Source organism: Ochlerotatus camptorhynchus, unplaced genomic scaffold (assembly GCF_037179485.1).
Source record: "Ochlerotatus camptorhynchus isolate MF236.1 unplaced genomic scaffold, CSIRO-AGI_Acam_v1.1 ptg000281l, whole genome shotgun sequence".
In the NCBI taxonomy this organism is placed as follows: domain Eukaryota; kingdom Metazoa; phylum Arthropoda; class Insecta; order Diptera; family Culicidae; genus Ochlerotatus; species Ochlerotatus camptorhynchus.
In genome coordinates, this window is record NW_027040770.1 from 511,734 (window position 1) to 535,777 (window position 24,044).

Below are 24,044 nucleotides of genomic sequence, written 5' to 3' on the forward strand. Positions count from 1 at the left end.
GACTGTCATTTAACTTTGCAGTATAGGAAAACATGTATATCTCATTGTAATAGCTTGCTTTGATTTTTGACGTTTAAAGATTGTAAACAGATCTATCCCAATCATTAAATAGTCATATAGAAATGCCTTTTAAGAAATCCAACAGCAAGCATTTGTTTTTGCATGTTTTTCTGGGATGAATATCGCTCCCAATAAAATACATCTTACATGATTGTTCTTTATAAATTATTGAAACAATTTTCAACGATGTTAACGTACACTCATTCATATGATAATTGGTTCCAGAAAAGAATGTATTGAGATTGAAAAAAAAAATGATTCTACTGTAATATTTACTTTGCTATGATTCTAATTGTAAGCCTTCTACACGGCTAATTCAGATTCCAGCCCTAAGTAGTACTCGAACTTCATGAGCCAGTTCTATCAAATCATATAATTTAGTCGTTGATTTATTGCACACAGGTGCATTAAGAAAGATTTGAACAAACCACACCACCGAAACGGAACATAAATTTGTCAGTGCTATTTGTCTTCACTCTAGCAAAACGAGCATAAAGTTGCACTACATTCCATGTCGGGAGAGCTGTTCTTACTTCATGCTATTTGAACGAGCTCAATCTTGAAGTCAGCCGTGGCCCAGTGGAATCGAGCACAGACACCGAAAGCATCACACCTCAACAGATCTTGATCGAATCCAAAATCAGCTACAATAAAAAAAAGGCACAACTGTGAAAGCTCCCACTGCCTGATGTTTATTTTTCGAATTTATTTTTAGAAATCGATTAAATATATGTGTCAAAAGAAGAAGTAAATTTCATGTTATTTTCACATAAACTTTACTTCGATTGATTTATGACACATATATTATATTGTGGTGAAAAGTATAGCTTATGCTTATGGGTTTCAAATCCATTTCAGTTAATTATTATAAATTAATCGATTTTCATTTATCATATGACGATCATATAAAAGTTACCAAATTATCAGCATTGTAAATGTATCAGATATTCATATAGAATTTACCTGACACATTTTCAATCATATCATTTTCAATGGATTATCTTATAGCGCAAATTTATTAGACTTCCACATAACAGGAATATGTCAAATTCGTTCAGTGTACCAATTCCAGATCGTCGTCTCTGGAATCCGAAAAACACAGCGAATAGTTCGAGGATGCTTAAACAGACGGTTTCGTTGTCAAAATATTCACTACCGATACGGAATGGGACAACTTGTTTGGTACCCGCGATAGCAACGACCTGTGTGAAAAAGAGTGACTAAAGGGTGTCCACGATGAAATTGCCACACTATGAAATTGCTCTAACTTTTTAACCGTTGGGTAGAATTTAATGAAAATTTGGGTGGATTTAGTTCATAGTGCATTATTTACATCCTGCAAGTTTTAAAGTCCTGTGATCAAAACTCGCGGAAATGGAGTCGAAAGAACAGCTCGTGCGTGATAAAATCTTGCGCATTCATCACGAGAACAAGGATCTCTCGCATCGTTCCATCGCTAAAACGTTGGGAATTGCGAATTCCACGGTGTCGCGAGTGATTAAGCGGTTCGAGGAACGGTTGACCACCGATCGGAAGCCCAGAAGTGAAGGAAAAAGTATTCCGTACAACACCAAAAATCACAACCGCGTAGTTGGGGCCTTCAACCGAAATCCGAACGCCTCCGTTAGGGATGTGGCTAAGAAGCTGCACCTAAGCCGAAGTTTTGTCCAGAAGGCCAAAACTAAGGCTGGGCTTCGAACGTTCAAGGTACAAAAGGCCCCTAATCGCGACGAGAAGCAGAACAAGTCCGCCAAAACCCGTGCCAGGAAGTTGTACCTCAACATGCTGACGAAAGTTGAATGCTGCATCATGGACCACGAAAAATATGTGAAGGCCGACTTCAAACAGATCCCCGGCAACCTGTTTTTCACGGCCAAGGATAAGTTCAGCGTTCCGGAGCATGTCCGCACTCAGAAGATGTCCAAATTTGCGAAGAAATTCCTGGTTTGGCAAGCCATCTGCACGTGCGGGAAGCGGAGTGCACCTTTCGTGACTCAGGACACGATGAACGGACAGGTGTACATAAAAGAGTGCCTCCAGAAGCGGCTGCTTCCTCTCCTGAAGGCCCACAACTTCCCAACAATCTTCTGGCCGGATTTGGCCTCATGCCACTACTCCAAGGACGTGCTGAAGTGGTATGCGGACAATAAGGTCAATTTCGTGCCGAAAATGTTCAACCCTCCCAACACTCCGGAGCTCCGCCCCATCGAGAAGTACTGGGCGATTATGAAGCAGCACCTTCTTAAACGACCTAAGGTAGTGAAGACAGTCGAGGAACTGAAGAAAGTATGGGTTTACATGCAAAAAACGGTTGATTCACAGGTTGTGCAGAATCTTATGGCCGGGGTTAAGGCCAAGGTGCGGGCATTTGCGTATGGACTGTAAATAAAATACGAGTAAAAAGGTAAAATGAAGTTTAACAGTTATTTCTCAATCCCTGAAAATTTGATGGCAATCGGATGAAAACTCGAATTTTGCGAATCAATTTTGTGTGTGGCAATTTCATCGTGGACACCCTTTATACTAAAATGAGAGCGCACTGCGTAGTTAAAATAGCCATAGCCACTCATATTCCAACGACCGTTATGGTTGCTCTTATAAAACCGTTTTGAAGTCTACACTCAAAAAATTCCACACGTCATCATCATGTGTCTCACACTTAATTTTGCGCATATTGTGAAAAACATCCATTTCATGTGTGAATTTTATGCTATGAACCATGCCCGAACACTATGGATTTGAATTGTGACACACTTGGATTCTATGTGCCTCATATGGTCATATCAATAGCTTTGCACATCATAGTTCAATATTATACAATATTCTACTTTATCGACTTCTACTTTACCGGCTCTAAAAATGAATCGACAAATATATAAACAAAACTGCCAGAGGCCAGATCTGTCACATATCTTTTTAATGGATCTGATTTGGGATTCGATCATGGACTGTTGGGGTGAGCTGCTGCCGGAGTCTTCGTTCGATCTCACTGTGCCACGGTTGTCATCATATATGAGGCGGGTTGATAGGATAAAGTCACAACTCTTGTTTTCGATGTTTACCTTTCTGAGCAAGCAATTCACATCGTATTGAAATGCAAAACACTTTAAATCCATCTGTTTTGAACAGTAGTGTGATTCAATGTGCTATACACTTGAATATATAGTGAATGATTTTCAACATTTCAAAGTTTGAAACACCATAAATTAACGTGTATAACACATTGAACCAAGGTGAAATACACTTAAAGTAAATGTGATTGTGCATTTAAAAAATCAAGTGTTTAAACACTTCGATCAAACGTGTGCAATTTTTTGAGTGTAGGTAGAAATGGAAAATGTCCCTGCAAGCGTTCAGATTGAGGATTTTCGGATTATAAATTATTGTTATTGTTTTACATTCTTCATCACAATTTATTCTAGAAAGTGAACTAGCTTAATCACATCAATCACAACTCGTTGAGATAAATTAGAAAAAAATATACCATATTCTAAGTAAAGCTAATGAGAGAAAATCAATCAACTACGAAACATTATGTTTCAATCGCTTAAATAAACCATCAATCACTCATCACTCTCTACATAATTACTCTAGCAGACTAAATCATCACGGACTATTGTAGTTTTACAACCGTACAATGGCACTCAATCAAAAGCACGTACATATATACAAATACATTTATTCCTCAATGCCGCACCGTCTATCAGTTCTTGCTCCTACCCTCCATGGCAAGCGTAATTTCCTCGATGCTCTTGCCACGCGTTTCCGGTATGAACAGTGCATTGAAGAACACTCCAAACAGGCAACATCCGGCAAAGGTCCACATGCAGCCATGCATCCCTAGCACTTCCACCATCACCGGGAAGTATTTTATCACAATGAAGCTCACCACCCATAGGAACGTGGTACACAGGGATCCCCCAAAGCTTCGAAGCTTCTGCGGTAAGATCTCTGACAGAATCACAAAGGTCAACGGGAGAATACCGCAAGCAGCAATGAATATCACAAACGACAAACTGGCCACCGGAATCCAGTTAATTGCACTGACGTCGTATCCGGACACCTTCAGGTAGGCGTGAACTCCCATGGCAAATAAGCCGATTGCTGAACCGAATGCAGTAGCGATGTAAAGCACCTGTGGGGATCATTGCGATAAGTAAAAAAAAATCATAAGAAGTTTGAAGTGTTTACCTTTCGCTGGAATCGATCTACCACCAGCGTGGAGACGTATGAGCCAATTATCTGAATTCCTCCAACAATGATCGCCGCCATGTTGGGATCTAGGTCTGATCCGGCTTCGGCAAAGATGTTGGCCGTGTAATTGATAAGAGCAAAGCATCCGGAGAACTGATTCAACGTAACCAGCACCATTCCGATTAGAAGGGCTTTCTTGGTGGCAAATGGAGCTGCAGTAGATGTAAAATATAGATATGACAAGGGTTAGATTGAAATACTCCGTTGACTTCCTTACCGAAATCTGCCAACTGAATCGACAACTCCTCGCTGTCGTCCTTTCCATTCGGGTAAACCTGATTGATCATGGTGATCATTTCACTCTTCAGCATTTCCACGTGCTCCGGAGAGGTTGTGTACCCGCGGAGATACTTCAGGGAACATTCAGCAGCCTCGATTTTGTTGCAGCGAATCAAATGCTGTGGAGTCTCCGGGAAATTGATGAAACAAAGCAAGAATACGATCGGCAATACGATGAGGATGTATGAAGTAATATGGTAGGATAGATAGCTTCCAACAACAAATGACACAAACGTGCCCAGATTGATGAACAGGATGAAGAAAGATCCAAGAGAGCCTCTTATGCTAACGAATCAAGAGAAATTATGGTTAAATTAATTTTCATGGCAAATTCCGTTTGATTTCCGAACCAACCTGTCTTCAGCTATTTCGGTAACGTAGAGAGGCACAAGGAGGAAAACTCCTGCAGCGCCCAAACCTGCCAGCAGTCGTCCAAGATACAGTATTTCCACGTAACCTCCGAAGGCGATGCATGCCCAAAATCCGATCAACGGAATGGCTGCAATGCAGAGGGAAAATTTCCGGCCAAATTTGTCCGCTGACCATCCGAAAAGAACGGTTCCGAAGATGGCACCTACGCAGAGCAGCGAAGCTATCCACGTAGCTTGAACATCCGTTACGGGACCAGTATGCAGGGGAGCATCAGCGGAAACTAGCAGCGGAAGAAACGGCGATAGCCATCCGATGGCCGTGCCTTGCGCTAACGAGATGATGTTAACTGTGGAGTAGAACGAGAATGGATGGAACGAGAAGTTAGTAAAACGGTCAAATGGTCAAATGTGTTGTAAGGTCTGTACTCGAAAAAAATGCACCAGACAAAAGTGTTCGCCAAAAATTTATTTTAAGTCGGATTTTCTTGAAACTTTCAGGGAATGAACTTATGTTTCGGCATAATTACTTTATTCAATTTCTTTTCCATCGCTGAAAGCCCGCACCTATCCCTTAAGACCCCTCATTACATTTTGTGCAATGGTGGAGCCGACCTTTTTGGTCACTTTCATCCATTCTTTCTTCAACTCCAGCTCGTTCTTAAACACCTTGGACGATTTTCGAACTTTGGCCTTCATTATGGCCCAAAATCTTTCCACCGGACGAATCTCTGGTGAATTTGGGGGGTTGGTGGTTTTTGGTACAAAAACAACGTTATTGTCTCTGTACCAATCCAACGTCGATCGCGCGTAATGGCATGATACCAAGTCCGGCCAAAATAATGTTTCGTCTCCGTGGAACCGCAGGAAGGGCAACATACGCCTCTGGAGGCACTCGGTGCGGTAAATTTCGCTGTTGATGGTACCCATTGTGATGTACTGTTTACTCAGTTTACCGCATTGGCATATGGCCTGCCAGAGCAAGTATTTTTTGGCGAATTTGTCCACTTTCTTCTTCCTTATGTCTTCCGGAACATCAAACCGTGATTTAGCAACGTAGAACTCCAGCCCCGGTATCTGCTTTGCGTCTGCCTTGATGTAGGTTTCGTCATCCATAACCACACACATCGGTTTCGTTAACCACTCTCGATACAGCTTCCTTGCGCGGGATTTGGCCGCCGTGTTTTGTTGATCACGCCGGTTCGGTGCCTTCCGGACCTTGAATACACGAAACCCAGCTCGTTTCATGGTTTGCTGAACGAACCAGGCGGAACACTTTGCCTTCAGAGCCGCGTCGCGAATCGAAAGGTTCGGATTACGCTTGAAATAATCCAACACCTTCCGGGCCTTCACAGGGTCAGTTGTCTTCGATTTTCTTGCACTTCCAGCCCGCCGCTCGGTCGTCTGGGACTCCTTGAACAATTTTAACAGCCGAGACACAGTTGTCTTCCGATCGATCCATCTCATGGTCACAGTCGGATTTTCCTTGACGGCGCGCAAAATTATCCGGCGATTTTCTTCTTGTTTCGATGACATCTCAATAACCACTGAACCAGAGCTGCCAGGTGGTTTTATAAAAAATCTGTATCCACTCTATTAAAAAATCTGTATTTTCTGTATTGACGATTTTTTTCTTAATTAATCATGTTTTGTTGTTTTACAAATACAGTGCATACAAAATAACCTTAAAAAGTGCTTAACCACCTATTCGGGCTATCGTACTAACCATACGGGATATAATTGCGCCATTTGTGATATCGTCCGTACTTATTTATAAGAGTGATATGAAGCCGTTTAAAAATGTATGGAGATTTTAGTTTCTATTCATTTTCTTCCTGATAAGCAGTTTTAAATGCAAAAAAGTGCACGATCATTACTATTTGATATTTTTAATATAGATGAATACAATTAATTACATCATTTGTGTGATAGTTACACCGAAAAGTCGAGAGATGTCACCCCGCCAGTGCTGGTAAAATCATTTTTGCAGTATGGAGAATATCAGAAAATCCGCAATTTCTTACGAAATACATTTTCAATGCAAGTAAAATGTTGTATTTGTACTTGTATTTGTACCATTTTAATGTGCTTGGGCACTTTTCTTGTATTTAACATACATGCTTATATTGGAAATATTCAATTAATACTGTAAATCCCCATACAATCTCAAATCGTTTACTACCAGCTCCATATGCATCCGAAAGCGGTTGGTCCTCTGGTTGTGAATGCTGTCAAAAACACCATAACATGATTAATTGTCGATGGAAATTTGATAGGTTCCCGAGCAGAGGGTGAGAACAAAATGAAAACAAGAATTATATTGTTTTCATTATTCCTGATAACTCAAATTGATTTCATTTTGATGGAGTTGATGGCTAACAGAACAAAAATGAGAGCTAAAAGATATGCAAAGAATATCAAAATTATAACATATATTGATATTAGTGAGAACTGCTTGATAACTTATTTTGATATAGATATTTTATTTAGATTACAAATTTAGTTATCAACATGTTATTGCATGCATGCCGAAAAAACAAAATAAAAATACATCAAATTTTGATGTCATCATGAGTTATTAAAAGGCAGCTATATAAACGCACAGTGGAATCGGGTGTGACTGCGTTTTCCGTTGGAGGGAGTGAGAGAAGCATAAAAGAAACAGCAACGCCTCGAGCAGATCCCACTGCAAAAAATATGGTTTTTAGCACAACAATTAATTTTGGAGAGAAGGGGGTACGCTGATAAAATCGAGCAAGTTATTTTGTTTTTATAAATTTTGATTTTTTTTTCTCTCAAGCATTTTATAAAAATCTGTATAAATCTGTATTGGAATTTAAAAATCTGTGATAAATCTGTATTCTGTATCGGGTCTGTATTAAGATTAAAAAATCTGTATAATACAGATAAATCTGTATAAATGGCAGCGCTGCACTGAACCGATTGTTATGAAATTTTGCACATGTAAACAATTCACTCTAAACTAGTTATACTCAGATTTTCATCAATTTTTACCCACGGATAAAAAAGTTACACACGGATAAAAATGGTGCATTTTTTTTCGAGTACAAGCCTTATAATTATTTTCATCTCATTCCAAGTTCCATTGCTTTCAGAGCCAGAAATTCCTCCGGTGCAGGCATATACTGCCCTTCTCAGCATAATTGTCCCATTCGTTAAAACAGTAAGCTGAGAAAAACGCTATTGATGATTTTCCTCTCTGTGGGTTCTTATGGATGGGACAACATGGGTTTGAAATTTTTTTCATGTAAAGTGATGAAACTTGACAATCGATTCCATCGTATAACTAATTTTCGCCAAAAACGCTAATGGGACTGTTACAAAGATGAATACTAAGATGAAATTGTCGGAAGAAAAACTTTCTATTTTAGTGTCCTCTTTCACGGTTCCTTTCATCCAATGAATACCCCCCGTATTCAAGGTAATTTTGTGGTTTTGCTGCCCCCTCGGTAGATATGAAATTTTGCGCTCATTTTTATCAAAACAATCACACTAAAATCAGAGATGTTCCTTTTTTTAATTACTCGATTAACAACTAATCGATTATTTTTTGTTCGCTGTGCTGCCATTTTTCCACCAATGAGAGTGCAGCACGTTTGAAACGATCGGTGATGATCATCTGGAGATGTTAATGCTTATATATGCATGATATAACCGATATTTTACTTTTCGGTTCGTCAATCGATTAATCGATTATTCGAATGAAAATCGGTCATCACTAGATGAATGTGAAACGTCATTTAAAATATAAGGACCTATATAAATAATGATACAATTTGAAAGGGACCGGAACGGCGCCGGTGGTGTAGTGGTAAGCGTGATTACCTCTCACCCCAGCAGGCCTGGGTTCAATCCCAGTCGGCGCCGCCGGGATGTTCTGAGGCATAACATCTCTGATCACGCCTTCCTTCGGATGGGAAGTAAAGCCGTTGGTCCCCGGTTCATGAGTTGATGGGTCGATAGGTAGGGTCCAGGTGTGGGAGCTGCCTTCCTGGCACGTCGGTAGCATTGGTGCTCAGCACGGAAAACAAGATCGACGGAAAAAACAAACCAAAGGAAAAAAAAAAAAAAAAAGAAAGGGACCGGGGCTAATCACAAATTATGTCTCCACGGTAACTGAAATAAACACGAGTGTTCACCGGTTGACTGTTATGCCACATAGGGCAGTTACATGGGGATGAATGGTACTTTAATAAATTATCTCCAAAGGTTAATAAAAACACAGTTTACTAATTGTAGAATTTTTTTTATAAAAGTCATTAATAATCCGCTCATTATTTTCTGCGAATGAGAATTGTTTTACCACAGACAAATAGACGTAACTCTTTTCCTTAAACATATCGTCACCGACAAACCGACATGACACTTAATTCTGACTTATGTCCGATAATCGTAAACGGTCGATTTAAATGTGCAGTGATCCGAACTGTCAAAACTGTAGGATTTTTTTTATCTAGATAAAAATAATTTGTGCAGAATAGATCAGACGCGAACCCGGAGCCAGATGTCATTAGTGTGCTTTGGTCAGACATTTTATTGTTTTTGCTATGGTAATTCATGTTGGTTTGTCAGTGATATCGTCACGGAACTCACTAACGTCTCACGCGCTTGTAGCTTGCTTGCTAAATCTTAAACAATGTTGCATACAAGTCCAATAGAATGTATAGAAAAGTCAAAGTGATCCGATGTCAGCGGTGTTGTGACAGATTCGCGAATCTAGTAATATTTAAGAGAAAGCTTTTGGTCTGTTTGTCTGTGATTTTGTACACTACTGCCTTCTAAGAAAAACGTGCAAGTAATGTTGACTGACGTATTTGTAGACAATCCAGCCCAATCCAAAAATAGGATCTAATCCGAGATTCGGTGCTCATGACCGACGCAATGATGATTTGCCCAATTTTGTGGGCATATGCTTTAAGAATCGATTTTTTTTTCATCATGCCTTATATATATTTTTTAATTTGTATCAAATTAAAATCAATTTACATTATTGTTTTAACCAAGGTGTTCCAGCTACAAACATAGATTTTTTGCCGAGTTTGACTCCGCCGAGCAGCTCGGCATTTATTTTTACTGAGATCTCGACACAATTTCTGTTTGCTAGCTGAGATCTCAGCATAATTCCCGTTTGTTAGCTGAATCACGGCAAGTTTTTCACTGAGATCCAGCAAAATAAAATGTCAAGCTACACACTTAGATATACCTAATCTTACACGTGACGGAATCCATCTTTGACATAAAGGATGAGACGTAAACAAACATGTCATCAAGAGCAAATTTTCATTACGTCGAATGTAACAAAGGTAAACAAAGTCGAGCTATCAGTGTCAATCGATGCTCCTGCTATTACACTATATACTGTCCGAATATAGGATCACATCCCATTTTTAAATTTATTTACCAGTCGAATTCCTTTTTGACGTAATCACCTTCCAATCAAAATAGTTTTCGATGTTACTTAAGTCACCCGATTTCTATGGAGATGCCGTTTGCCTTAAGTAACAGCATTGAGAAACCCGCGAAAAGTGTACTTTCGTCGTTTCGCTTTCTCATTATTAAAGTGAATAAATCGAACTGTTTGTTGCTAAGATGATTTCGGTGGTCCTAAAATGATGAATGGGCTGTACGTAATACCCCGGACAGACTATGGCTTATATCATGTAATATAGGCCGGCTTGCAATGAGCCTTCATACATCTAGTTTTCACTGGAAATCCTATATATGAGTGCTCATTGCAAGCTAGCCTATATTACATGATATAAGCCATAGTCTGTCCGGGGTATAAGAAGACGTAATTGATAATTCTCCCGAAAATCCTGGTAAATACACTTTGACTTAAGTAACGACGTATAATAACTTTTGACTCAAAAACCAGTATTTCTTAGCATGAAAGCTAGCGATTTGCCTTTGTATGATTAAAACCCGGCTAAATATGTTAAACATTGCTATCACTATGAGATTATATGTTTTTAATTGGAAATAGGAATAACTTTTCGGTCATCAAAACAAAACTTTATTTTTCTCGGATTGGTGCGAATGTTACTTACGACATAATGAAAATTTGCTCTTGTCATGTAATATTAAGTGCTCCGAGACTGAAATTTTTTAAAGTACGTTTGATTGAGCTGAATTTCGCGTCTATTATGACTCAATTTTATGTCAAAATTGAGCTCGTATATGTCAGTCTCAGAGCACCTAAATTTAAGTCAATTTTTCTAAGTGTGTAGGCTACCGGAGGGCTGAAACGGCAGCGTAACAAATAGTGGATTATTCGTGCCAACAAGGAACAGTATCAGGCACAGGTATCCCGTGGGCAAGAGGACAACTCCGAGACAACACGCTTGCATCACCTGACCCTGGTGCAACCATCAACGATTATGCAGCTCACTTACAACACGGTACATGCCAAGGACTCGGGAATCATTCGGGTTCGTTCAAATTCTAGTTCAAAGTTCAACATGAACACGTAGTGTAATTAAGTGTAATTCTTTATTGTTAAAGGGAAATAAAGTGTCTTTATAAATGTTTCTACCAGGCAGTAAATATTTTAGCTGGGAAAAAATTCAACATCATATGAATTATGTAAATTTTTAGGTAAATTTCGTTCAGTTTTAAGCGTAATTTCATTAACATAACTGATGAATTTTCGTTTGGTTTTCAGATAGCGAACATTTTAAAATTGTATTCTAGTATTCCAAAATCAGGATGCCACTCATATGAAACACATGGGATGAGTTGTAAGAAAGAGTAAAAGATAATCATCCGAATATCGAATGATTAGTGTTGTAGGGCTCCATCGAATCAATAATCCTACAATATTTGGCGGAGATTTTCGTTCAGTGTACATATCGCATAGCGGAGGAAAAATCTATGTTCATCATATTCAAATCGGAGGATTCGATGTTTAATTGTTTGCTACACAAGCGTGAACAATTAATTTTCCATTATGCCGATGGGAAATCAGTCGAAGTACGAATGTCACCAGCCCAGTGGCAGGCGCGTAGGCAACATGTGATACCGTGACAGCGGGCCCAGCTCAGCAAAATAAACGATTTGAGCCCGGAACATGCTGCCTACAGTCAAACGCTGCTGTTGGTATAGGCCTTGTCACTGGCCTGAATGTCACCTGCTGGGGCACCGTTCAATACGTGAGAGTTTACGACCTTCCAACAGCAGTCCCAGATAGCGGTCTAGCATTGGTGGTAGCGAAACACGGTGATGTAAAGCGTGTAGTTCGGGAGAAATTTCCAGCTGCCTTGGGCCTCGATATGCACACAAGTGTTCGGATTCCATGTATGAATGCAAAAGGGTGGTTGCATTTCCTCAATCGAAAGGGGGACATATTTTATTAACGAAATAAAAATGCGTGTTTCCTTTGTAAGACAGAGGGGCATCAGATGAATTCCTGCCAAAAGCATCCCCGGAAGCATCCCGCACAACAACGGACGGAATGGAATGAGGAAGTTACCAGTACGTACGCTTGTTAAGTGATGCATCGTCAATCGAGGAACCTCCCCCGGGCGCAGAAAAGAACAGTGGAGAGGAAGCAAGCGCTGCTGATGAAAAGAAAATCAAAGTTTTTATGAAAATACGTACTTTTGTGAATTTAAACTCGGTATTCTCAAAAATTGAAGAAATTCAACCCTCACGTATGGTTTCAGCTATTCCATAAAATACAAGTCTATTTTTCAAAGATAGGAGCCAAAATTCAGGTCAGCAAAACAGAAAAATCAATTTTCTATTAAAATACCTTCTTTTGTGAATATTAACCATGTTCGTTCTTCCGGTATTCAGCAAGTTCCATTCTATAAAATCCAAGCACAAATTTCAAACAATTGAACCGAAATCCAACCTGGCTTCAAACAAATCTACTATCACGTATGAACTCGCAAAGGTCTATTCTATAACATCCAAGCCTGTTTTTCAAATGACGGAGCCAAAATCCAACTTGGCTGATCAAGAAACCCAAATTTCTATACAAATACGTATAGAATTAGGAATGAACACACGAAGGAGCATTCTTTGAAATCAGCCTAATTTTCAAAGAATGTATATCTCACAAGAACGAGAAAGGAGTCTAAAGGAGCGGAATCTACGTTAAATGTTAGTTAAATCACTTGAGGAAAGTTCAGACTAACATTAAATATAATTCAATCACTCAACAGAAAAGTTTGGACTCCTTTAGGAAGGTATTGAACCACTTCAGAAAAGGTTGGACTCCATTTGGAAAAATTTAAGCCAAACAAGTGTCGGTTCACTTCGGAAAACTTTATACACTTTTAGAAAAGCTAGATGACCTGTTTTGTGTCCTTGCCAAATGTCAAAGCAGTTAAGAAAAATCTGGAGCTCACTTAGGAAAATGTCAAACCCAAGTTTGGTTTCAGTTTGGAAAAAGTCAACCAAATTTTGCACACTTTCTCATTGATGTGTATTGTGTACATGCTGTCAAACTCGAAGTCGTGTTTTTCGATTCAACGAAAATGGAGGTGAACCAACGCGAGTTGAGAGAACAAATTCTTTCCAAACACCTGGAATTTCCTGACCTGTCGCACCGGCAGTTGGGAAAAATGTTGAACATTCACCATTCAACCGTCTCCAGAGTGTTGAAGCGGTTCCAGGAGCGGTTGACGTTGGACCACGGCAAAGGAGCTGGAAGAAAACCGGGCCGGAGAACAAAAAGACGGAGGGAAAGGTGAAGCGGATGATTAAAGCAAATCCCAACGTCTCAAGCCGTGATTTGGCTAAAAAGATCGGCATGTCGCAGAGCTACGTCCAGAATGCAAAGAAGAGAGCTGGACTACATACATACAAGGTACAGAACTTCCCAAACCGCGATGAGCGGCAACAATCGACGGCTAAAACTCGGGCACGGAAGCTCTACGAGAAGATGCTGACAAAATATGGCTGCTGTGTGAAGGACGACGAAACGTATATAAAAGCCGATTTTAAGCAAATTCCGGGGTTGGAGTTTTTCACCGGCAAGAGCAAGTTCGATGTGGACGACAAATTTAAGAAGAAGAAAATGTCGAAGTTCGCCTCCAAATATCTCATTTGGTAGGCCATCTGCTCTTGCGGACTGAGGAGTGAGCCTTTCGTGACAAAGGGCACAGTAAATGGCGAGATCTACAAATTTGAGTGCCTCGAGAAGCGCCTTTTGCCGTTCTTGCAGCAGCACGACGAAGCTCCGCTATTTTGGCCAGATTTGGCATCATGCCACTATTCTAAAAGTGTCCTGGAGTGGTATGAGGCCAATTCTGTCCATTTTGTTCCAAAGGACATGAATCCGCCAAACTGTCCGGAGCTGCGCCCGGTGGAGCAGTACTGGGCAATAATGAAGCGGGAACTTCGGAAGTCAAAGACGAGAAGGACATGTTAAGAAAATGGAAAAAAAAAAACTGAGAAACTGGTACCGGATGACACTGTAAAGACTTTGATGGAGTGCATCAAGCGAAAATGCGTTCAATTTTACACTCAAGGCTCCATCGATTAACTTTTCTTTTGATTTTTGAAGTAAATATATGTGTAAAACTACCCTAAAATTTTGGTTTGATTCTAAACATTATAAGAAAATTGGCATGACATTTTCGGTGTCGCAATAATTTCGTGTTCGCCCTTTATTCTACAACATACTAAAATCTAGCAAAGCGAGTATTCATGCCCAAAAGAATTTGAGATACTCAAAAAATAAATATAAACTGAAGGTTTGTTTATTTCCCCCTTTGTGATATTCCAAAATTTTGAGGGGGGGGGGGTGAAAAAAGAAAAACTTGACATTTGTTCCGGCCTAAGTTATAAATCCTTCTGCCGGGACTTCAACACTCAAAGCAGCAGAGCTTCAGAACTAGAAATTACTTCAATAACAAGAAGAGTTAGCAACAGTACTGGTACAGTAACAAGATCACCCCTTGACAACCGACTAACACAGGAGCTGTCGGCGAAGGAATGCACACGCGCAGATAGCGGAATTATCGTTAAGCACATTTTGCATTGTAAACATTTTTAGCATAAGTAGTAAAACAGGTCTATACCTAGGGGAAGGACAGCTCCAAGTATCAGCATCAATACCGATGTAGGAAATATTATGTATGATTAATTAGAGTCGGTGTATAATGAGTCACGCCAAGAGAAAAACAGTTGAACTCGCATCACGGTTTTCGCAAGATTCCCTTTCTTTTAACTTGGCAACAGAGGACTTCTACATTAACTTCAAATGACTTCTAGCGAGAAAAAATAATATCGGCTGTAATAAATCATTAAATCAGTGATTTTGTCAAATTATCTTAACACAAAACAGTAGAAATTCTTATTACTGATCATTACCAAACGTATCCCATGACAATTGAATGCTCACTGCGTGTTTATTATCATTTCTTCGATTATATTTTATATTTTATTGCAATACCTTTCGTGGACCTTTCATAGCATCGTAACGTTTGTTTACTTTGCACGATAGGTACCTGGTTTGACAGTTCGATGGGTAGACTTCACTCTTGGCGTGACTCATTATACACCGACTCTAATTATAATATGTGTGATATTTATACTATCTTATACTTTGTCTGACAGTTGTTTTTTTTTGTTTTTGAATATTTCTGGTTTTTAGTGTACATTTGACATTCATTTAATCAAAAATGGATTTCACACGAGAGGCAAGTTATTCCTTGATAATCTTGCTGGCCACCGCCATCGAAATCAACTCCTTGTTCTCATAAATTTGGCATTCTTTGGGTGGTGATCTCAGGGCACATAATCGGCCGCACTTACGTTGCCAGGAAATAGTCATAAATTTCCACGAAATCAATGTGGTGTCCTTCGATGGAACGGGAATCAACTGACAACGGCGCCCCTGTAATCGGAATCCCAGAGTGTTGGTTCCGTGCGAGGTTCCGTGGTCGTATCAACAATCAATACGAAACTAACGATTTTAATTTGGCTCACTATTTGACTAGCCTATTGGTCCCAAGCAAATCGATTAACGTACCCCATTCTAGTATAAATTCCAGGACTACACTATGTTTGTTTTGAATCGCTATGAAAGTTTGACAGATAAAATGTTGAGCTCGTTTCTTCGGGACCTTCTGGGCTAAGAGTTACCTCTATGGTCGTATTATGCCATGAGCCTTGCAACTTGCAGAGATTTGCTGCTGGGGGACCGTCCAGTGCCGTTCAAAAGCCGAAGCCGAAAACAATCAGAGCTATCGAAAATGAAAATCTAGGCAAAAATGATACAAACAGAAAGCTGATGTAAACATAAACAACAACGGTAAAACTTCATTGAGTTGTATGCGTTAAAGTTACACTGTTTTTTTTTTAACTTTGTAGCATTTCACTTGACAGTTAATATCATTAATATTTATACTTAAAACTATAATAACTACCAATTTGAGCAATTTTAACACCAAATATTACTTCAGATCAAGTTGTACTTTCCGTACCGTATTTTCAAGGAAGAATAATTAGTTCAGTTGTAGAGTTCAGAGCAGTAAGTAAGCTTTTAGATTTTTTAGAAAACATATCACCTTGAAGTAATGAAATTGGGCTGTTTGCGGAATGCTTAAAAAGGATGTCTTCCATTTAATTCCATTTAACTAATTTTGGCATCCATAACAGATACGTATTTTGACTAAAATGTGCACTCTGCATAGTGGGACCGTAGTAGAAATACGAATCTGTCAAGGATACCAAAATTGATTAAGTGGAATTAAATCTTCTTCTTTCCTTTATTTAACGTCGGTCTCTGTTCCGCAATCTAGTGCCAATCACCGACGGACATCGATTGCCATCCATTGACGGCAATCGAATGTGCAGAAAGGCAGCTTCCACACCTGCGTAGGATATCGCACCCATTCAACACACATGGGCCGGGACCAACGGCTTTACTTCCCTTCCGAAGGAAGACGTGACCAGAGATTTTTATGCCTCAGAAAAATCCCACCGACCTCGGCTGGGATTGAACCCAGACCCATCGGGTTGTTTAAAGCAGTCACGCTTACCACTACACCACCGGCGCCGGTGGTGTAGTGGTAAGCGTGATTTCCTCTCATCCCAGCAGGCCTGGGTTCAATCCCAGTCGGCGCCGCCGGGATGTTCTGAGGCATAACATCTCTGATCACGCCTTCCTTCGGAAGGGAAGTAAAGCTGTTGGTCCCCGGTTCATGAAATGATTGGTCGATAGGTAGGCTCCAGGTGTGGGAGCTGCCTCTCTGGCGTCGGTAGCATTGGTGCTCAGCACGGAAAACAAGATCGACGGAAAACAAATCAAGGAAAAAAAATTATCACCACCTAATAGCAACGTAACTGTTATATTCTGAAAATTTAAACCTAGTTTTTCCATTTCTTGTTCAATGCATTTACGGATAATCAATATGTAATATGTAATGATAATCGGGCTTGATAGGATTAAATTTTTATGTGCTTTGAAGAGCTTAGATTTACACATTAGTTTGAAATATTTTTTTTTTTTTCCTATGGTTTTTTTTTTTTTCGTCGATCTTGTTTTCCGTGCTGAGCACCAATGCTACCGACGTGCCAGGAAGGCAGCTCCCACACCTGGACCCTACCTATCGACCCATCAACTCATGAACCGGGGACCAACAGCTTTACTTCCCATCCGAAGGAAGGCGTGATCAGAGATGTTATGCCTCAGAACATCGCGGCGGCGCCGACTGGGATTGAACCCAGGCCTGCTGGGGTGAGAGGTAATCACGCTTACCACTACACCACCGGCGCCGTTTAGTTTGAAATATGATATTTGCTAAATAAAATTGGCTCAGTGAGAAAAATGGCAGCGAAGAATTTCTTGCATAACCAATGATTTAAAATTTTAGACTGTAAAAATGTTGTAAGTGGTTCTCTTGGCAGTAAATAGAGATAATGCACATCAAGACCTTCACAAAAAGTACATGTGTAAATTGTAAATTCAAATTTTAATTTGCGTCCCAACTTAATGATGAGATGAGACAATAGTTAAAAATAGCATTTTGATTTCGACTTTGGTGCAAGGAATTATTCAAGCAAAAACAGGTAGCATTCAAATTAACACCTTAACTATAGTGTTGATTGCTTATTTTGCCATTAAATTATAATTACAAAAGAGAGGACGGGCCTGGCGCAGTCATTAGCACCCATGCCTCTCACGCTGAAGGTCATGAGTGTAATTCTTATTGTCATAGGAAAGTAACGAATGGCAAAAAATGTGTTACAGTGACTATAATAATAATTATAGCTTAGCTTAGCTTAGACTGACGGCACATATCAATGGATGGTACTCCGTGATTGATCTGATCCGAAAATTGAATTATGAATCAACTGAATGACTGACTGAGAGTGACCGTTAATTCTCACTGTACAATTTCCATTGACTCAATGGATCATTAACGGCGCCGCCCACGTCCTTACGCACATAAATTATTTTACAGGAGTCAGTATTTTAACTGGAGTTTTGAGTTGCTGCTAAAGTCGGAAAACATTCAAATGACCGTAAGAGATGATCCAGCCTCTGGCTGAAAGTCTCGCTAATAAAGATAACCTAATCTACCCTCAAATGACCGTTATCCGCAAGGAATCAATGAAGTTTACAAATTTTATTTTCTATCATTAAATGGGGTTAACAAACCTAAGTTTCAACAAGTTTGGAATAAATTTTCTAATTTTTGAATTTTCCACAGATTTTTAGACTTTTGCCGAATAGTTCCGCAATTCAAAAACCCAGTTAAACCTTACTGGCTAAATTAGTGTGTACAGTCAGATGAGAATGGGAAGGTAATGTTTGCCCTAATAAAAATAACCATAAAAGAGAGCTTAACGACGTGTTTGGGGTATCATCCAAACCATTTATGGAATAATGAACTCATCCAGGGTACAGTTCGTTTATGGTACTTGTTTATTAGGGTGGGCATGATATTTACTGTATTAGAGACCGAGTATTCCTTAACATCCCACAAATATCACGGGAGGAAGATTTTGTTCGATGGCTATCAGGCTATCGTGCCCCTTACTTCTCAACAAGCTACGACCGACGCGACAATTTCTAAACACTTTCCAAACAACGAAATTAGTTTGATTTGTGATACGATAAAACAAAACAATTATTATCACTTAAACCGGAGTGATCACGCACGATTGACACCAACCCGGGGGCAACAAAAGGGTTGTTTTTAACAGGAACAACCTCACCAAATTCAATCAACATGGCAACACCAGTACAACTTTTCCATTCCTGACATCAACAATAAATGTTTAACACTTTCACTGATAAATACAGTGGTTGAACCGCTGCTTGTCGTCGTCATGGTGAATCGCATCGCATGCAAAAGTTGTGCAGCGCTAATGTCAGCATCAAATGACACCATCGTGCTTCCGGTTGCTAAATAGTCGAAGTTCTAATAATTTCTTGGTTTTGTTTGGATATTTGAAATGTAAATTAATACTCAAAAACACACGCACATACATAATTTTCTCTTGCAGACACATAATTCATGTCATTCTGAGTCAAATTAAAAAATGATAATCGGAATTGATGCAGCAATTTAAAAGGGAATTCAATTTCAAGTGTTATCTTATGGTACCATAAAACAATCATTTGCGTCAGAGAAATCGAGAAAATTTCCAACCCGAGAGATTCCCTCGACCAGACTTGGTAATACCGTGCCTTTACTGACTAGGCTATGATTAGTATATAAATCGTAGCTAAAAGATGGATTCTTCAGTGATGTCGTGTACTTGGCACTGATGAAGTCTGCAAGTAGTAGACGAAATACGCGTATCTGTCAAAAGATAAGCAATTAAAAGGAAATAAACCAACACACTAAAAGCTCTTCATAAAGGGATTCCATTAAGAGTTCCTACAAAATTAAAAGATTTACATTTGAGGTCAAAAAAATCAATGATAGATAAAAACAGCAAACACACTGATGAAGACTGCACATTGTAGTCGAAATAAGTATTCGGGGATACCAAAATTAATAAAGTGGAATTGAATGGAAGATAGTCTTTTTACTGTTTTTATTTTAGCATTCCGGTAACAACGCAATATCATTACTTCGTAATAATAGATATGCCTTTATGGACTATACTAGAGGTACAACTCAAAAAAATCTGTGACAAAATAGTGTCAGGTTGTAAACGCTTATTACTTGGCCATTTAATTATAGATTTCAATTTTTTTCACACCATTTGGTTCAGATTTGATGTAAGATTTGTTTGGTATAAAGATAATAGTAATTAATCATTGGTAAACTTTTGAAAATTGATCAAACTTTTAGGCCGCAGTCAAACAATCACGTTCCTGCTTGCTATGACTATCGAGTTATAAAAAAGATTATCAGTATGATTTGCTTTAGTTCGTCTGTGGATGTGGCGGTTGTCACATCGTTATGCGTCATACACGGCCGATGAGGCTAACTCAAAATTGAGTAGGTTATCTTTCAGAATAGTAGAAGGTGAGAACTGAGTGAGCAAAATTTTCATCGATTTTAATCAAAAATCTGATTGAATAAGTATAAGCTAAATTTTACGGTCAATGAGAGTAACTCCCAATTGAGTCGAATTTGACTCAAAGTTTCAAAAATTGGGATTACTCAGGGAATGAGTAATTTTTTTCTAGATTTTCCAGGAAAAACTTCTTGAATACCGTACAACCCCGTTTAGTTTGAATAGCGTTTACTTAGAATTCGCTTAATGGGAACCTCTGGCGCTACACACTGCAATGGAATTTTGAGCTGAATTCGACTCAGGTACTGAGTTACTTTTATCGGCCGTGTATATTAGGTATTTTTTTTTCGATTTTCGTCATATTCGAGCAGATGTTTGAAGAAAATTTTACTCACTCAGTGTGTAACCGTACATTCTACGATTTTAAGTGATATGTTCAGTGATATAATGGTGGTTAGAACTAGGGACCCTCCAGGGTATGGCAGCACTTCATCTTCTTATTGCTAGTATAGTGGCTCTAATATGCCATTTGTTTTCAATTTATTTGATTAACTTTACATCATGACAAGATAGAAGATTCAACAATCAATACGAAACTATGGATTATAAATTGACTCACTACTTGACAGTCCCAAGCAAATCGATTTAAGTACCCCATTCCAGTCGAAATTCTACCAAAGATAGTACCAGAGCCGAGCCAAAAAGTTGAGCACGTTTCTTCGGGACCTGGTCTTAGAGTTACCTCTATGGAAGGTTTCTGTCTTTGGAAAAGTTGCTGAAGTGAAAGAGTCTTTATTTGATGGTGTACAGCACGTATACTTTTTAACTTCTGATTGCTTGTATACCATTTAACTTCTGATTGCTTGTATACCATTTAACTTCTTATTGCTTTAATTTGCGACCTTGACTAGATAATGGAAGGTAGTGGACTAAAATAAAGCTGTTCTAATGAATAAGGACAGTTCAGTTCAGAATTCACTCACTAAGTGACGCTAGTGTGCAATTTGACATTTAATTGCTTGCTTTAACTTGACAGTACGACTAGATATAAGTTTGCTGTATTGAGTAAAGTTGTTCTGAATTACAAGATCTATCATGTCTCATTCGAAAAAATCCCTAACCACTAGTGCCATTTGATACTACTGGCTTGCTTAAGTAGACATCTCGACTAGAAGGTTACTCTCAACACGACCTATTGTATAATGGACAGCTCAGTTCTGAATTATCACACCAGGCGGCACGAGTATACGATTTGACTTATAATTACTTGCCTTAATTTGAAAGCACAACTAAATAGGTGGTTGCATTTTTTTGGCACTGTTGATCAGATTTATAAGGTCTTGGCCAGTTTAGTTGAAAATTTATTTACTAGGCGACACTAGTGTACGAAGTGACTTGCTGCCGAGTTGTGCAGATACACAAGACCTATTGAATGGTGCACAGTTTAGTTCAGAATACTGTCAACAGACAAGTAAGTATATCTTTGAAATGATGATTATTTAAATCGAAATTTTGATAAGTTCTTCTTATTCTTCATAGTTTTCACCTCCGAACTGGATCTTTGATTTTGTCTTAAATTCTCATTTCATCTGCTGTTTTGCAACTGCCGTCGTTTTTTTTTCTCTGTTCGGGGCCTAACACCACTGCGACCAGTAATTTGATCTATCTAGTGTATCCCGTGTCCTTAGTTTAGTGCATGTCGTATTACTCCATCACAATTGAGAAATGATGAAGTATTCGATTTTTTCACAATTGTCATTCTTGCATTTATCGCAAAGATCCGACTCTAATTGAAAGGTCCCGATATTCATACCCTTCGGAGTGCTGAAACACCCTCCGAAGGCGCGCCCCTTTGTCAGTCAAAATTGGATGACATCGATAATGACCATGCATCAGAACCCTAGTCTTAACCACTTTAAACCTAGGGAACAACGAATAGAAGATTAGGAATTAAATAGATGAAGACTAACTAACTCATTTTTTCCTTGTTTCAAGATCATCCTCGGTGGACAAAGCCGAGTCTTGTCACTGTCAACAAGACATACAAAGTAACAAGGACTAAGATGTGTTCCTTGGATTACTGAAAAATCCTGTCTCCCTAGTTTGAAGTAGTCAGGACTAGGTATCGGTGGAAGATCTTACATCCCGTAACGTACCACGAAAAGGTGATCTACCCACGTTACGGGGCAACTGCCGTCGTTACTTGTGAAATGAAGTTTACACGAATGTAAAGTATTGGCTTGTAACGTATTTATTTGTCAGTATACTATTAAAACGCATTATAATTGGCAAATAGTCTCGCCGGTTACTGTAAACATTATTCAATAGGTACCTGAAAATTGGAGGTACATGTTTGGAACCTAATTTTGAATGCGATAAGAACTGAAATTTGAAATATGAAAATTTAATTCAATTAAGGATATTGAATGTCGCTTAATTTCAAAACTTAAAATTTAATATTTGTTTATTTTAGAATAAACTTTATAAATTAATAATTTTGTAATTATTATTAAATTTAGCAAAAAAAATACAATTTCGTAATCCTACGTCAATAATGCGTTCATGCGTACGTGATGTAAACGTACTTTGCTCAATGCATTATAACCTCTGGGAATCCTACAGATTATTTATCAGGGTGCTCATCACTTTCATACTCACATTACCTTGGGACTGTGAAACTTGCATAACCCTATCATTAGATGTCGAACATACTAGCTACTTCAAATTTCAAACAATGTAGCTATTTCAAGCGAGATAATTAATTCGCAACACAGAACTCTTCTAACCATCGCGATGATATTTAAGAAACGGCCCATTCAGCACAATCATATTGATAATGCGGAACGCAAATTTCGTTCCTCTGCCAGTTGCACTTGTATCAACACCTGTCGTCCGGCACTGCCGTAAATTCCAAGCAATTGCTTGCCTGCTACGGAACTGAGCACAACATTTATAATCATCCGAATGCGAAAACTAAACAACCGGAGATAGGTAGGTACCTAGGTATAGGAACAACAATGCAATGATTTGCTTAAATTTGTCTACACGGGCAAGTTCAATGCTAAGAAGCGGGAAACCACACGTCAAGGGGCGGGAGTAGCAAGCACAAATTGTGATGGAGAGTGGAAGCAAAAAATTAAACATGGAACAGCGAATGATCCAGTAGGTTTAGTGGATGGATGATTGAATCAGAGTAGAATGTGTTGAGAGTGGATGTAGTCTGTAGTACTGTGTGCAATTTGAGTAGCGTATTCAAAAATGCCTTCTAATTTAGATTCTAATGATGGGTTGTAGATGCACGTATGTATGTTAAGCTATTTAGAGAACCATACATTTTAGAAAATGGTATGTAATTTTGGCTAACTGTGCGTATAAACAAAGATCTCGATTCACTAAGTGCACATCACTGATTCAATCAAATTAGATTTCTAAGGCGGTACATTTAGATTTGTGAAATTGGTTTTTGTAACATCAAAAAGATGAACTGCTCCATAAACCTTTGAAAACGCTCTTTTACTGCGTAGCTACCCGAGTAGATGAAAATGTATCAGCCATACAATATTATGATATTGAAATCAACAAATTATATGCATTACTATCAATAAATAATATTTGAAATTTGTTCCTGCA

At 38.9% G+C, this 24,044-nt stretch overlaps 1 protein-coding gene across 1 annotated transcript in view; it reads right to left on the reverse strand.

Annotated features, from left to right (window-relative positions):
• Positions 1-3,477: 3,477 nt before the first annotated feature.
• Positions 3,478-24,044, reverse strand: part of LOC135706471 (facilitated trehalose transporter Tret1-like) — an 87,856-nt gene continuing 67,289 nt past the window's right edge. Inside the window, exons 4-7 of the mRNA XM_065228087.1 lie at positions 4,948-5,311; positions 4,532-4,878; positions 4,252-4,466; positions 3,478-4,195 (exon numbers count right to left, since the gene is read on the reverse strand). Of these exons, the coding sequence (XP_065084159.1) occupies positions 3,764-4,195; positions 4,252-4,466; positions 4,532-4,878; positions 4,948-5,311 (1,358 nt within the window). The 3' untranslated portion in view covers positions 3,478-3,763. The remainder of the gene's footprint in view (positions 4,196-4,251; positions 4,467-4,531; positions 4,879-4,947; positions 5,312-24,044) is intronic.